At 47.2% G+C, this 16,084-nt stretch overlaps 1 protein-coding gene across 1 annotated transcript in view; it reads right to left on the bottom strand.

Annotated features, from left to right (window-relative positions):
- LOC119962247 (inverted formin-2-like) overlaps positions 1–16,084 on the bottom strand; it is a 123,474-nt gene that overhangs the window by 77,869 nt on the left and 29,521 nt on the right. The window contains exons 5-6 of the mRNA XM_038790236.1: positions 12,949–13,105; positions 9,437–9,470 (exon numbers count right to left, since the gene is read on the bottom strand). Of these exons, the coding sequence (XP_038646164.1) occupies positions 9,437–9,470; positions 12,949–13,105 (191 nt within the window). The remainder of the gene's footprint in view (positions 1–9,436; positions 9,471–12,948; positions 13,106–16,084) is intronic.

Genomic DNA, 16,084 nt, shown 5'->3' with positions numbered 1-16,084 from the left:
TCCGCTTCCCTTTACTGTGACAGGTGAGCCTGCTTGGTCCTTACGATCTCACTTGCTTTGTCATTCAATGTTCCATTTCTGCTAAGGACTTCAGCTGATGATTTAAGATCTCACTGCATCGTTGAAAAAAATGAAGGGGTTTGTCCTCAAACTTACCATACTTAGTCTTCAAATGCCTTTGAAGTTTTGAGGATTTTGATCATTCATTTGCCAGCACTGCCTTACATATTACACGCATGAACTTTGCATCCTGATTTGTATTGGCACAATTAATAAACTTATACCTGAAGAAGTCATCTTAATGCTGCTTTGTTCCTGTTTTTCACCTTCTTCATGGGTTGTTCACCAGAGGCCCTGGAGTTCATACCAGCACTGCTGGAAGCTACAAAATGGAGCAATCTCTCTCGCGCCCAGAACACGGTATGGGGCGCGTGATGTACTCTCTGCCTGCGTTCCTGGAGAGAAGACTCCATTGATTTTTTTAAAGAATCTGCTCCTGTGTCAGCTCGCTGATGTCAGGAGGGGTGGTCTGCTTCGCTGCGCTCTGGGCTGTTCACTGCTGAGGGGGCACACATACACGGGATGGCTGGCATTCCGAAAGCTGGATGTGGCCGTCGGCATTTCTAAAGCTGGTGGTGGCAATTGGGCACTTCTTCCCGTGATTGGGAACACTGCAACCAGTGGCCCCTCAACCCTCCCAACACCCGCCATGACCCACCCACGGGTCGCGACCCTGATTTTGAAAATAACTGTCCTAGTCTATATCGTTGACCTCACGTAGGTCAATACATTTAACAATTGAGCCTCTGGTCAGCATACATATTGATGAATGGAATTAAAAATTGTACATTCTTGGAAATGTACATAATTAGCTTTTATGATTTACCGTGACTATTTTCTCACCACACCTCTCCTTGCTGCGATATGCACATTAATTGTATGTAACTCACCTAATATTTGCATGAGCCTTAATATCAAGTATAATCATAAGGGGCGGGATTCTTCAGAAACCGGCGGGGCGGACAACTCTGGTGTGAAGGAGTGGCGTGGCCCACTCCGGTGTCGGGCCGCCCCGAAGGTGCGGAATCCTCCACACCTTCAGGGGCTAGGCCGGCGCCGGAGTGGTTTGCGCCGCGCCAGTCGGCGCAGAAGGGGCTTGGCACCACGCCAACCAGTGGCAAAGGGCCCTCACCGGCTGGCGTGAGTTGGCGCATGCGTGGGAACGCCAGCACGTGCTGGCATTATCCCAGCGCATGCGCAGGGCGGGTTCATCTCCGCGCTGGCCATTGCGGACTGTTACAGCGGCTGGCGCGGAGGAATAGAATGCCCCACGGCACAGGCCCGCCCGCGGATCGATGGGCTCCGATCGTGGGCCAGGCCACCATGGGGGCATCCCCATGGGCCAGATCCCCCCGCGCCCCCGGAGGACCGCGGAGGCTGCCCGCGGTGCCAGGTCCTGCCGGTAACTACCTGTCGTAACATACGCCGGCGGGACCGCCCGAAAATGGGCAGCCACTCAGCCCATCGCGGGCCGGAGAATCGTCGGGGAGGCCACTGCCAGAGGCCGCCTACCGGTGTGGTGTGATTCCCGCCCCTGCCAAATCCCCGGCGCCGGAGAATTCGGAGGGCGGGATTCATGCCACCCTCCGGCGATTCTCCGACTCGGTTGGTTGGGGGGGGGGGTCGGAGAATCCCACCCTGGGTCTTTAATCATTTGGGGAAGCCAATGGTAGTGGAACAAGGATTTATTGAACTATGGACAATACTGTGGCCAAGGCAGTAAATCTCCCCCAATCCAGTTTTTGTAGCAAGATTTTCTTGTTTTTATATTTCATCGTCCTTGCAATGGAGGTCGACATTCAATTTGTCTTTATAATTGCTTGCTGTCCCTGCATGTTAGCTTCCTGTGATTCATGTATGATATGCCATCTGCATATCTATGTGTTGCAGTATTCTGCAGTCTCTCTCCTATTGAACAATATTCTGCTTTTCTATTCTTCTTACCAAAGTGGACCACCTCATATTTTCCCACATTATGCACCATCTGCCAAATTTCTACCCACTCACTTAACCTATCTATATTCTTTTGCAGACTCTTTGAGTCCTCCTCACAACTTGCTTTCCTACCTATCTTTGTGTCAGAAAATTTCCCTATAATATATTTGGTCCTTTCATCCAAATCACTAATATAAATTATAAGTAGTTGAGGTCCCAGGTGATCCCTGAGGTACTTGGCTTATCAAGTTGCCAACCTGAAAAGACCCATTTATCCTGACTGCCTGTTTCCTGTTGGTGAACCAGTCTTCCATCCATGCTTAAATGTTATCCACTACAACAGGAGCTCTTATTTTCTGCAGTAATCATTTCTTCTTCGGCGATCACTCGCTAACTAGTATGATTGTCCACCTAAGAAACTCTGTGTTGCTGGTCATGGGCTCTGTGGGTCCTTGCATGGCTGATGAGCCCAATCCTAATGCCACATCTTTGACCGCACACTTGGCAGGTGTTTACGGAAGGTGTGATTGATCCTTGGACTCTAGATCGCTGGTAGTTCTTTCTTAGGCCTCTTTTCCAGGCCTCCTCTTGCCGTTGCTTGTCCTTGAAGAATTGTGTCCCTTCAATCAGGAGGTTCCCCCATGTAAGTCTCCTGTGCAAGGGTCTCCCAGGCATTATCATCTATATTGCATTTCTTGAGGTAAGCCTTCAGGGTGTCTTTGAAATGCCGCCTTTGTCCTCCTCTTGTTCCGAAGCCTTTCTTGAGCTGGGCAAAAAAGATTCGCACTCGGGAATCTGACATCCTAAGGACAGTGAAGTTTGTTTCGGATGATCACAGCCTTGATGTTGGTTTATTTGGCTCCTTCAAGGACATTGATGTTAGTATGCCTGTTCTCCCAGCTGATGCAGAGAATGTGTCTCAGACAGCGGTGATGGTACAGGGCCTTAAGATGATGTCTGCATGTAATCCAAGTATCTGAGCCGTATAGAAGTGGTGGGAGGCCAACTGCCTTGTACAAGAGGATCTTGGTGTCATGGTCATCAAAACTCTCGTCCTTAGGTGTCCTTAATCTTGCAGATCTGATGTGATGTTGGATTTCCGCATCAACGTCAGCCTTACAGGAGAGATGGCTGCCCATGAAGGAGAAAGATTTGGTAGGGTTTCTCTCATGGTCTTGATGGAGGGAGAGACCGGATCTTGCCCTGGGTGGGTTGGTAAAACACTGAAGTCTTGTAGAGGCTGAGACCGATTCTTTAGAATGCTTCTGCGAAGCTATCAAGCATGACTTGGAGATTTTCTTCTGAGAGAGTGGATAAGGAGATATCATCCGCATACTGAAGTTCCACGAGCGATGTCAATGTCGCTCTCTTCTTGGATTTCAAGTGGTCGAGGTTGAAATGATTTCATCTATCCTGTAGGCAATGGGAAGCTTCCTCTTAACCAGGCTATGAAGATGGAGAAAAAGGTGGGGGCGATGACACATCCCTGCTTGAATCCAGTCTTGACCTCGAAGGTTTATGACTCATTTCCATCGGTGAGAATTTTCACTGACAGTCTGTCATGGAGGCATCAGAGGATGTTGATGAATTTCTCTGGATAGTCAGCCTTTGACAGGGTTTTCCACAGCACTTCCTGACTGACTGAGTCAAAAGCTTTGGTCAGATCGATGAAGGCCACATAGAATGGTTGATGTTGCTGCTGGCATTTCTCTTGAAGTTGCTGAACAGTGAAAATCATGGGCGGGATTCTCACTTTTGGGAGTCCCCACACCATCCGGAAAACAGGCTAGAATCACTCCGGGCTTTTTCCGAGAAAGTCCTGGGTTATTCTCAGTTCTCTATGGGGCTAGCACAGCCCTGGCGTGCAGCCCGCAGCTATGGCTGCTGGTGGGGCCTGCTGCCCAGGCTGCGCATGCGCGCGGCTTCAGCAAGCGGGTCTGCGCATGCGTGTGGCTTCCGCAAGCGAGTCTACGCATGCGCGTGGCTTCCCACTTCGGCGCGGGTGACGTTGACATGGTTGGTGGAGATGGTGGGCTGCGCGGAGGAAGGTAGGTCCTCCTCTGATCGTGATCGGCCCGCCGATTGGTGGCCCCTGATCGTGGGCCTGCCCACTGCTGAGGCCCGCCCCCCAGAGTCCGTTCCCCCCCCCCCAGGACCGTCACCGTGGCCGCGAGTCCGAGCTCCCACCAGGTGGTATCAGATTAGAACCAGGCCGGCAGGACTCGTCAGTGTTTGGCCCATCGAGCACCGGAAAATCGCCACTGGGGGTCTTTTCAGCGGCCCCCGAACGGCGCCGCGTGGACGGCTGGTGGCTGGCGGGCGATTCTCTGGTCCGCGGAGAATCGCGTCCTGGCGTCGGAGTGGCGTGGTGGGATTCTCGTGCCTCCCCGCCGATTCTCCGACCCGTTGTGGGCTCAGATAATCCCGACCCATGTCCGCTGTTCCACGGTTTGGTCAGAAGACACACTGGCTTTCCGGAAGAATTTCTTCGGCGACTGGGAGAAGGCTGCTAGCGAGGATTCGGGCGATGATAATCCTGCCGATGGAGGGTAGGGAGGTTCCTCGGTAGTCCTGTCTGTCTGCTTTGTCTCCTTTCTTGAAGATGGTGACGATAACAGCATCCCTGAGGTTGGCGGCAGGAATTTCTTCTTTGTCCCAGATTTTCAGTAGCAGCTGATGGAGATGACGGATGATGCCTTCTCCTCCAAGTTTAAAAACTCTGCTGGAACACCAACCACTCCAGCGGCTTTTTCATTCTTCATGTGTTCAATAGCAGCTTCAACTTCATACACACTTGGTGGGAGGACAAGATAACCTTTGGGGTGTTGGGGTTTTCTTCAAACACATCCTCGTTTACGTTTGTAGCCAGTTTAGGAGTTCTTTGAAGTGTTCTCTCCATCGAACGCTGATGTTGTCTCTGTTTCTCAAGAGGGTTAGACCATAAGACATAGGAGCAGAATGAGGCCACTCGGCCCATCAGGGCTGTTCCACCATTCAATCATGGCTGATATTTTCTCATCCCCAATCTCCTGCATTCTCCCCATAACCCCTGATCCTCTTAGTAATCATGAACCTATCATCTCTGTCTTAAAGACACTCAGTGTCTGTTCTGTCCTTCCTCACCACCAGTTTGAGACCGTGGGTGTTGGGTCCGTATATTATCTTGGTGGCACTGAAGAAGCCCCAGGTGTCAAGCTTGTCAGTGAGGAGTTACCACCGCTCCTTAGCTTTCTCGATCCACCATTGGTTCTTGATTTCCCCAGTTCTTCTTTGTACCTCGTCCTTGGCTGATTGATGAGCTCTCCTCTTTGCCTTGCTGCTTATGCCATTTTGCCAGGCACGGAGAGCTTTCCTCTTCTTGTCAATGAGGTCTTGGACGGTGTGGTCATTCTTGTCAAACCGGTCTTGGTTGTTCCTTGATGGTCTTGTTGCCAATGATTTGTTCACAGCTTGAGATGATGGCTGTCTTTAGCTCTTTCCAGTTTTCCTCCGCTCCATTAGAATGGACACTTCCGAGATTTTGGAGAAGTAATTGTTGGACGTTCACTGGCACGCTTGACACTTGAAGCCTCTCGACATTGATCTTTTTTCTAAGTTTTTTGTTTATCTTCCGCTGCTTCTGGTGGAGTTTGAAGGACATAGAGAAGCGGATGAGCCGGTGGTCTGCCCAGCAGTCATCTGCACTGGTCATCACTTTAGTGATGAAGGCATCGTTTAGGTGTTGGGATTGGACGATCAGGAAGTCAATCATGTGCCAGTGCTTTTAATTATGGAGGCCTCCAGGTAATCTTGTACAATGTGTTAGTGATGGCAAGCCATCTTCCCACAGCTGCCCTTCACCTGCAGGGCAGCAACGTCAATGTTGAAGTACCTTAGTTCACAAGCAGCAAGGGCAATTCTCAGATCTGGTTGATTGTTTTGCTCATTATCCATGAGGGCTTGTACATTCCAGCTTCAATTAGATTTTCTGACTGCAGATAGATGAGCCTGCTGGATTAGGTTTTCCAGTTAGGTTGGATTGGATTGGATTTGTTTATTGTCACATGCACCGAGGTACAGTGAAAAGTATTTTTCTGCGTGCAGTTCAGACAGATAATTCTGTAAAAAAATGCATAATAGGGCAAACAAACAATACACAATGTAAATGCATAGACACAGGCATTGGATGAAGCAGGCAGGAGTTCAGTACTACTCAGTTGAGAAGATGTGTGAAGAGATCAGATCAATCCATAAGGGGGTGGTTTAGGAGTCTGGCAACAGCAGGGAAGAAGCTGTTTTTGAACCTGTTAGTGCATATTCTCAGACTTTTGTATCTCCTGCCTGATGGAAGAATTTGGAAGAGTGAATAAGCAGGGTAGGAGGGGTCTTTGATTATGCTGCCCACTTTCCCAAGGCAAGGGGAGATGTAGACAGAGTCAATGTATGGGAGGCGGGTTTGTGTGATGGACTGGGCGGTGTTCACAACTCCCTGTAATTTCTTACAGCATTGGGCTGAGCAGGTGCCATACCAGGCTGTGATGCAGCTAGATAGGATGCAGCCGGATAGGGTGCATCTGTAAAAGTTGGTAAGAATCAATGTGGACATGCCAAATTTCCTCAGTTTCCTGAGAAAGTATAGGCGCTGTTGTGCTTTCTTGTTTCGTAGCATCAACGTGGGTGGACCAGGACAGATTGTTGGTGATGTGCACACCTAGGAATTTGAAACTTCAAACCATCTCAACCTCGGCACCATTGATGCAGACAGGGGTGTGTACGATACTTTGCTTCCTGAAGTCAATGACCAGCTCGTCAGTTTTGCTGACATGAGGGAGAGATTATTGTCGTTACACCACTCCACTAGGTTCTCTATCTCCCTCCTGTATTGTGACTCACCGTTGTTTGAGATCTGACCCACTATGGTCATGTCATCAGCAAACATGTAGATAGAGTTGGAGGCAAATGTTGCCATACAGTCGTGTGTGTATAGGGAGTACAGTAGGGGGCTAAGTACGCAGCCTTGTGGGGACCCGGTTTTGAGGACTATCGTGGAGGGGGTGTTGTTCTTTAGGAGGTTGCGGACGGAAAAAATAAGGGCACTTTTATAGCCCTTTCCCCATGTGGGATGAGCAGAATAGATCCTGAAGAGGACTTTTCAGTTGTGAAGAAAGCTGCCGAAACGCTCTCCTGTTCCTATTCCAAGAGCAAGACAACTGAATCAAACTCCAATGCCTATGTGCTGGTCCGAAGCTAGAGACTTCCTGATCTGGTGATCCTGCCACGTCACCCCTTGTCAATTGATGCAGGGCTTGTCTTTGTGGGGGTGTGCTGGTTTCCTCTTGGTGTGGAACATCTTTTAACGTGGATATGTCATTGTACATCAGCAGACACATGGTCTTTGACAGAGTGTCGGTCCAGTTCCAGTGGCAAGGGAGCATCAATGACTGGGCATCTCCCAACGGCTGATGCTTTCATCCAGCATAGCAGGCCTTGATATCATCCGAGTATCTCCCTGATCCACCATTGAGGTCTTGTTTTGGATTGCACGTTGTCTGGTTCCTCATCTCCCACCTTACCGTCATAGGTGATGCTGCAAGGAGCTTAAGACTCCCAACGGCATTGTTCTTGGGATGAATGGAATGTTCTCCACCATGGTGAGGTGGTAATCCAAGGAAAGGAGTAACCTTTTTTTAACAGTAACTTTTTAAGTGGCACCTTATCAAATGCCTTTTTGTAATCCAAATACACAGCTGCTACTGCTTCCCCTTTATCCAACCTTCTTGTTACATCCTCAAGGAACTCTAAGAAGTTTGTCAAACACAATTTTCCTTTCACAAAACTATGTTGACTCTGCCTGGTTTGATATGATTTTCTACGTTCCCTTCTACTCACAATGGATTCCTCGTGAGAATTTTCTGAATTAGAGAAGTCAACACCTCCAGAAAACAAAACATTGATGTAGAAATCAGAATAAATAATTGCAGGCTTCTATTTATAATTTTGATGGTGAAATGATGTTGCATTCCAAATAGGATTAAACCAAATGAAAACAATTTTAAAGTCACTGGAAAAATAAACTAGCTTCAATTATAACTTATTATTCAACATTTTCCAGCCTGTGAATCTCAAGGTACAATTTATGCACAAGTGCAAAACATTTATTTCTGTCTGATACTTGTAGTGAATGCTGTGCACGCAGCTAATTTACTGGTTAAAGGCATACACTGGATTGAATTTTGCAAGCAGTGTCTTTTAGTAGAACATAGAACATAGAACAGTACAGCACAGAACAGTCCCTTCGGCCCTCGATGTTGTGCCGAACATTGTCCGAAACCAAGATCAAGCTATCCCACTCCCTGTCATTCTGGTGTGCTCCATGTGCCTATCCAATAACCGCTTGAAAGTTCCTAAAGTGTCCGACTCCACTATCACAGCAGGCAGTCCATTCCACACCCTAACCACTCTCTGAGTAAAGAACCTACCTCGGATATCTCTCCTATATCTCCCACCCTGAACCTTATAGTTATGCCCCCTTGTAACAGCTACATCCACCCGAGGAAATAGTCTCTGACCGTCCACTCTATCTATCCCCCTCATCATCTTATAAACTTCTATTAAGTCGCCTCTCATCCTCCTCCGCTCCAAAGAGAAAAACCCTAGCTCCCTCAACCTTTCCTCATAAGACCTATCCTGTAAATCAGGCAGCATCCTGGTAAATCTCCTTTGCACCCTTTCCAATGCTTCCACATCCTTCCTGTAGTGAGGTGACCAGAACTGCACACAATACTCCAAATGTGGTCTAACCAGGGTCATGTACAGTTGCAGCATAACCCTGCGGCTCTTAAAATCAAGCCCCCTGTTAATAAACGCTAACACACTTTAGGCCTTCTTCACGGCTCTATTCACTTGAGTGGCAACCTTCAGAGATCTGTGGACATGAACCCCAAGATCTCTCTGTTCCTCCATATTCCTCAGACCCCTGCCGTTGACCCTGTAATCCGCATTCAAATTTTTTCTACCAGAATGAATCACCTCGCACTTATCAGGGTTAAACTCCAACTGCCATTTTTTGGCCCAGCTCTGCATCCTATCAATGTCTCTTTGCAGCCTGCAGCAGCCCTCCACCTCATCCACTACTCCACCAATCTTGGTGTCATCAGTAAATTTACTGACCCACCTGTTGCGCTAACAATTGCACACAGAAACACAAAACGGTACAAAAGAGGCTTTATTACCGTGAGATGTTATTACCTCAAGTGGAGCTGTAAAATGGCAGCACAGGAGACCTCATGGATATTTATACTGCTCCTGTGGGCGGAGCTAGCCGGCAGGGGCTTACTGACAAACTATGCAGGGGCTTACCGACAAACCTGTAATAGCCGGTACTATTGTACATCCCTAATAGAGGCACACACATATATATACAGTGGTATTACCACACCACCCTTCAGAGAATAGTACTTACTTTAGTAATGGCAGCACATCCAGCAAGTGAAGGCCTACAAGAAAAAGGAATAATTCTTGTAAAGTTATTTGAAACACAAATAACATAACACATTTGCATCTTTTGTGGTCATAGCCAATTTAGTTGGCCAATTGCTGTTATTAAATTACAACTAAAACAGAAAATACTGGACAATCTCAGCAGGTCTGACAGCATCTGCGGAGAGAGAAGGGGACGAACATCTCGGGTCTGGGTGACACTCTGTCAAAGCTTCGGCAAAGAGTCATCCAGACCTGAGACGTTCGCTCCGTTTTCGTTCCACAGATGCTGTCAGGCTTGCCTAGAGTGTCCAGGATTTTATGTTTTCGTTTCAGATTCCAGCCTCTGCAATAATTTGCTTTTATCTACTGTTTTCAACTTATCTCGTGTGATATTTTCACAGAACAAATATTTTTATTTGCTTTGGGATGTGATAGCGGTGATCTTTTTTGAGTCTGTGCGGGTGAAAGGATGCCTGGTTAGTGTCCCATTTCCGACATTTAGATGTGCACTGCCCATCAGTTTTTGATCATTCTGTTTTATTGTTGGACCATCAGATTTGTAGAAGTGCCCGTTGTATATCAGATGTCGGAACAAAAGGTTAGGAAGTTAAGATAATAAGGGAAGTCTGATGGAATAGTTTTTTCCAGCAAAAGACGTATTGCGTCACTTGAGAGGATCATAGATCTGTCCAGGGTTAATAGCGTCAAGAGCCCAGAAGCTATATTTGTAGAGGGGAAATGAATTATGGAATATGCTGAGAGGAAAGATAGGGAGGCTTATTGGGCCTAATTGTTATTTTTCTGTTCGAACAATTGCTGTGATCTCGTCATTGGTAATAAAAATGCTAAGGCTCCATGGTTTGCACACAACTAGGATCATACGTATATAGGAACAGGAGTAAATCATTCAGACCCATGAACCTCATTTGCAATTCAACTGGATCATGGCTGACTTGTACCTTAACTCTATTGACTCCCCTTTCTCCAAACTGTTTGATATCCTTATCTAATAAAAATCTATCAATCTCAATTTTGAGAATGTCATATTAGTCCTTTAATTATTGTGTTTGTAGATAAGAGGCACAGCCGTCTTCTAAGTTGCCTGGTAAACATTAACATATAAACATGTTCAAATAGCACCAGTGAAGGGAAAATTCAGGTTGAAGACTTTACAAATGGTCCTTAGTTGGGTAATTATGCTCGCTTACGGGCTTTATTCCATCCCCTGGTGTTCATTGAACAACAGGTGGGGGCCTTGTCATGCAGGAAGCCCAGAAGGCAAACCTTGTCAGAGTTGCTGGCAGACTTCCAGGAATCCCTGTTCAAAGACACTCAACGCCTGATTGAGGGAACTTTGGAAGCGGGGTGGGAGGGGGGTGGATGAGTGGGGGGGGAGTCGTGAGGGGGGGAGGTGGGGAGGTGCCCACTCTGAGAGTCATCCCCCTCTTCTTGCTGATGCTCCCCCTACCCCACCTGCTACCAGTGTCCCACCCCATGATCCCTCTCCTGCCATCACTTACCTGACACTTGTCCTTTAGTGACCCTGGGCATGAGGTGGGTGCATAACAGCAGCAGTCACCGCCTCCAGGTAGTGCTGCCTGTGGTATAAGGGTCTGGCACATAAATGGTTAACATTTAGTAACACCCACATTGTGATGTAAGAGGACATATGGGCCGGGGTTCTCCGATCCCACGCCGGGTTGGAGAATCGGTGGCGGGGGAGGGGGGGGGGGGGACACGCAAGAATCGTGCCGGGCTGCTCCGATGCCCGGCCGCCAATTCTTCGCCAATGGCGCGAGCACGGTCAGGGCCGTTGAAAGTGGCTACCCCGGCGATTCTCTGCGCCTCGACGGGCCGAGTGCCCGCGGAGTTCGGCCGAGTCCCGCCGGTGTGGGTTATGTATGGTCCTACCCAGTGGGACCTCGGAGTTCTGGCTGCGGATGTCATCCTGGTGGGAGGGGCAGGGGAATCCGAACCCGGGGGGGCCTCCACGGTGGCCAGGTGCGTGATCGGGGCCTACCTATTGGCTCCGCAATATTGCCCTGTGGCGCACCGGCTTTCGAGCGCCAGAGCAGTGCACACCACTCTGATGCCGTACTAACCCCCTAGGAAGGGGTGAATGCCTGGACCTGAAGGCCCTTTGACATCGGAGTCGCTCCCGCCGCTTTTGACACCGGTGTCAGAACCTGGCCGCGGGAATGGAGAATCCTGGCCATGACCTACACCTAGGTGTCTAGTGTAGCGTTGGACAGAGCTGTGCGTAGAAACAAACATGTAGACAGCTCCTAGCTCGGTCTTTACTGTACCTATGTATATAGGTTCTCATATTTTTTCTAAAATTTAGAGTACCCAATTCATTTTTTCCAATTAAGGGGCAATTTAACGTGGCCAATCCGCCTACCCTGCACATCTTTGGGTTGTGGGGGCGAGACCCACGCAGACACGGGGAGAATGTGCAAACTCCACACGGACAGTGACCCAGAGTTGGGACCTCGGCACCACCGTGCTGCCCCAGGTTCTCATAGTTACAAAATACTTATTGTTGAACAACCTAAGACTAAGAATGCCTCAATAAATCTACCGAATTATGCCCACACTTTACAACTCTGCCGAGCAATGAAGAGCTGCCAGCTTCTAATTGGCTGGCAGCTCGTGGTAGGCGGATCTCTGCCCCTGGGTTTCTGGATCCTAGGGAAGAACCGCCATTGCCTAGTTAAGTGCCTGGTAGAATCATAGAATCCCTACAGTGCAGAAGGAGGCCTTTCGGCACATCGGGTCTGTATCAACCCTTGGAAAGAACACCCTAATTGAGCGCATGCCTCCACCCGATCCCTGTAACCCAGTAATCCCACCTAACCATTTGGACACTAAGGGGCAATTTTAGCATGGCCAATCCACCTACCCTGCACATCTTAATAATAATAAAAATAATCACTTATTGTCACAAGTAGGCTTCAATGAAATTACTGTGAAAAGCCTCTGGTCGCCACATTCTGGTGCCTGTTCGGGGAGGCCAGTACGGGAATTGAACCCACGCTGCTGGCATTGTTCTGCATTGCAAGCCAGCTATTTAGCCCACTGTGCTAAACCAGCCCCATTGAACTGTGAGAGGAAACAGGAGCACCCGGAGGAGACCCACGCAGACAAGGGAGAAAGTGCAAATTCCTCACAGACAATCACTCAAGGTCAGATTTGAACTCGGGTCCCTTGAGCTGTGAGGCAGCAGTGCTAGCCACTGTGGCGATTAATTCCGTAGGCCTTCCTGAAAGTAGGTGACTCAGGGCTCTCGCCAGCCTTCTAGCTGGCAGGCAAGACACCACCACCTACATTAAATTCAACCCATTATGGTCATTGCCGGAGCAGTTTTCGATTGTATTGCAACAATGAATAAAGGAAGATGCCATAACAATCTGAAACTAACACAGTTATTATTTTAAAATAGATAAGCAGCCAATATAATACAAACGGCACAATATGTAAAAAAAATATTACCAATGAATTCATTCCTGAGACGTGCCCGTGAGTGCAAATTTTCAGTTCCCAGAATAACAGCATTGATAGCACTGAGTAGTGTCGCCAGGTAAGGGACATTATCTGACTGGAGTTCATGCATAATGAAATTAAATCCATATTGATACTTCTCCACATTCTGTCAAAAAAAGAGATTTGAAACAATAATCTGTTTCTCTTATTTATATACAATTAAGAATTAAATAGATTTAAGTAATACTTTAAGAACAATAATTCTAATTCACGAATGTCCCAATGTCGACCTCACTGCTACTTGTAGAACGGATGAAATACAATTTGTTTCTCATCTCTGAAGTATTTTAGCATAAAAATATTTTAAAAGTGAAAGGTAATTAATTTTGTTATTTAACCAAGAATATTGTAAACATGTTTTGAATTTTATGCTGTAATTTAATGAGGACTAAAATATTTGATCAGTGAGCCAGCCATTAGGGATTGTACTATTGGCATTACATCTCCATGCCCTTAATTTACACTTTGTCAGAGAACAAAGAAAGGGCATTGAATGGGAGAAGAACAGAGGTAGACGGAATTATTGGATGGGGCCAAGGAGTGACAAAAGTTCAAAGTTTAAAGCATGAAATTGAAGCAGTTGGGTGAATTCCAGAGGAGAGGGTGGGGTAGTTAAAATGGTCACCACTGATATCATGAGGAACGAGAAGCAGGCTAGTATCAGAGAAGCGTAAAGTGTAACATGAGGGATTTGAAGCTCAATTAAATCACTGAGATAGGGTATTATGCCTGTGGAGGCATTTGAAGTTGAAGATAAGGATCGTTAAATTGAGATGTGAGAGCACAGAGAGCAAATACAGGGCTGATGGGTAAATGGGTAAATGGGCCATTGAATGGATAAAGATGCAAACAGTGACATTCTGAATGAATTACAATTTATGGAAGTTGGAGACTGCCTTGAAGAACGTTAGAAAAGTCAATTCATATGGACATGGAAGCTTGGGTTAGAGGCTTGCATTTGTGAGCTAGAGTCGGGGCAATGTTTCAAAGCAGAGAAAAGACAGTTTTGATGATGAACCCGAAGATGCTCTCTCCCAATCAAGTAATCCGTCATAGTTCCAGGCTACCAGACTTAGCTCGAGATGGCATTCCGGGGGACTGATTCACAAAAATGAAAGGCATATGGGCAACTGAAGGAAGCTAAAATGGATGATTCAGTATGGAGAAATTTTAATTAATCCAAAAGTTTGTGATAGGCAGTGGGAGGGTAAAGCGAAAGGCTTGGCATTAAAAGAGGTAAAACTTGAGTGGACATCAGCATACATTTCAAAGTTGGCCCCACTGTTTCTGAATGATCTTGATAAGGGGCAGCATATGGATAATAAAGAGGAGGGGGTCCAAGGATAGACTCCTGGGCTACGATGTGACCATCAATTCACAAGACACGTGGTTGGAAGTGAACAGTGGTTTTAATAGTCTTTCAACAAAGCCTGCCTGCGATGAGATGAACTGGCAGGCAGGCTCACGACTGCAAAGCTTTATACTTCTGGTTAGTGGGAGGAGCCATGGGCGGAGCCAAGGGTGGAGCCCAGTACAAATTTCTCATCTCCCCCTTTGGGCAGAGCCGTGCAACTGCTCGTATACCAAGCTTACAATAACACAACACATACAATATAACACAGTGTGAATTAATAGATTGTGATTCACCACAGGCTACACTGTTGATTAAAAGAAGAGAAGCCACTGAAATAGGCACAATGCAAAAGCAAAATGCTGTAGATACTGGGAAAGTGAGAAAACAATTTGAATTGGAGGAAGTAGTCAGAATTACAGGAAATGTTGTTCCATATGGGCAGCACGGTAGCATTGTGGATAGCACAATTGCTTCACAGCTCCAGGGTCCCAGGTTCGATTCTGGCTTGGGTCACTGTCTGTGCGGAGTCTGCACATCCTCCCGATAAAAGGAACCAGGTAACAATTTTCTGTTTGCGATAGGTTCGATCATGGCAAGATTTCGGGCTCGGGGTATGTAGCTCACTAGGCAAGCAAATATTCAGGTTCTTTGTTGACTCTGTTGGCTGAAATGTGCCAAAGGGAAATTAAATAATCTAAAATGCTTTTTTTTGTATGGCAGATTAAAGGACTAAAAATAAAAAAGCTTTTGATCTGACAGCCTAATGAAGCCACTAATGGTAATGTTCCGCACCTAATGTGGCAAAAAGCCTTATCTAATTTGTAGAGATATTATTCAGAACAGGCACTGATTGAAGTATCATAGAACATACATAGAACATTGAACATACAGTGCAGAATGAGGCCATTTGGTCCATCGAGTCTGTACCGACCCACTGAAGCCCCGCTTCCACCCTATCCCCGTAACCCAAGAACCCCTCCTAACCTTTTTGGAAACTATGGGTAATTTAGCATAGCCAATCCACCTAACCTGCACATCTTTGGACTGTGGGAGGAAACCGGAGCACCCGAGGAAGCCCACGCAGACATGGGGAGAACGTGCAGACTCCGCACCAACAGTGACCCAGCGGGGAATCGAACCTGGGACCCTTAGGTGATTGATTAGGTGATAGATGGGGAGCACAGTTTCCAGATGGGATTTTCAAGTATGGATTTTGCCATAACCACGGGCGGCACGGTGGCACAGTGTTTAGCACTGCTGCCTCACAGCACCAGGGATCCGGATTTAATTCCGACCTTAAGTGACTGTGTGTGGAGTTTGCACTTTCTCCCTGTGTCTGCGTTGGTTTCCTCCGGGTGCCCCAGTTTCCTCCCACAGTCCAAATGTACAGGGTGGGTGGATTAGCCGTGCTACAATGTCCCTTAGTGTCCAAAGGGAGAGGTGGGGTTACTGGGTACAGGGATAGGGCGGGGTCGTGGGCCTAAGTAAGGTGCTCCTCTCGGAGGGTCGGTGAAAACGTGATGGGCCGAATGGCCTCCTTCTGCACTGTTGGGATTCTACGATTTTATGAATCAGAATAGACTCCAAACAGCCTATTTGCTCAATGATTATTTCCTGATTATCAGCAAAATATATAAGAATTGTTGCCTTGTTATAATGGTTACAATTATTTGGCAGAACGCTGTCATAGTTTATATTTCCTATGATAGTGCACTTTTGCAAATGGCATTC

This window comes from Scyliorhinus canicula, chromosome 2, assembly GCF_902713615.1.
Source record: "Scyliorhinus canicula chromosome 2, sScyCan1.1, whole genome shotgun sequence".
Lineage (NCBI taxonomy): Eukaryota > Metazoa > Chordata > Chondrichthyes > Carcharhiniformes > Scyliorhinidae > Scyliorhinus > Scyliorhinus canicula.
Note: the sequence above shows the minus strand (reverse complement) of the source record. Positions and strands in the feature narration are given on the sequence as shown.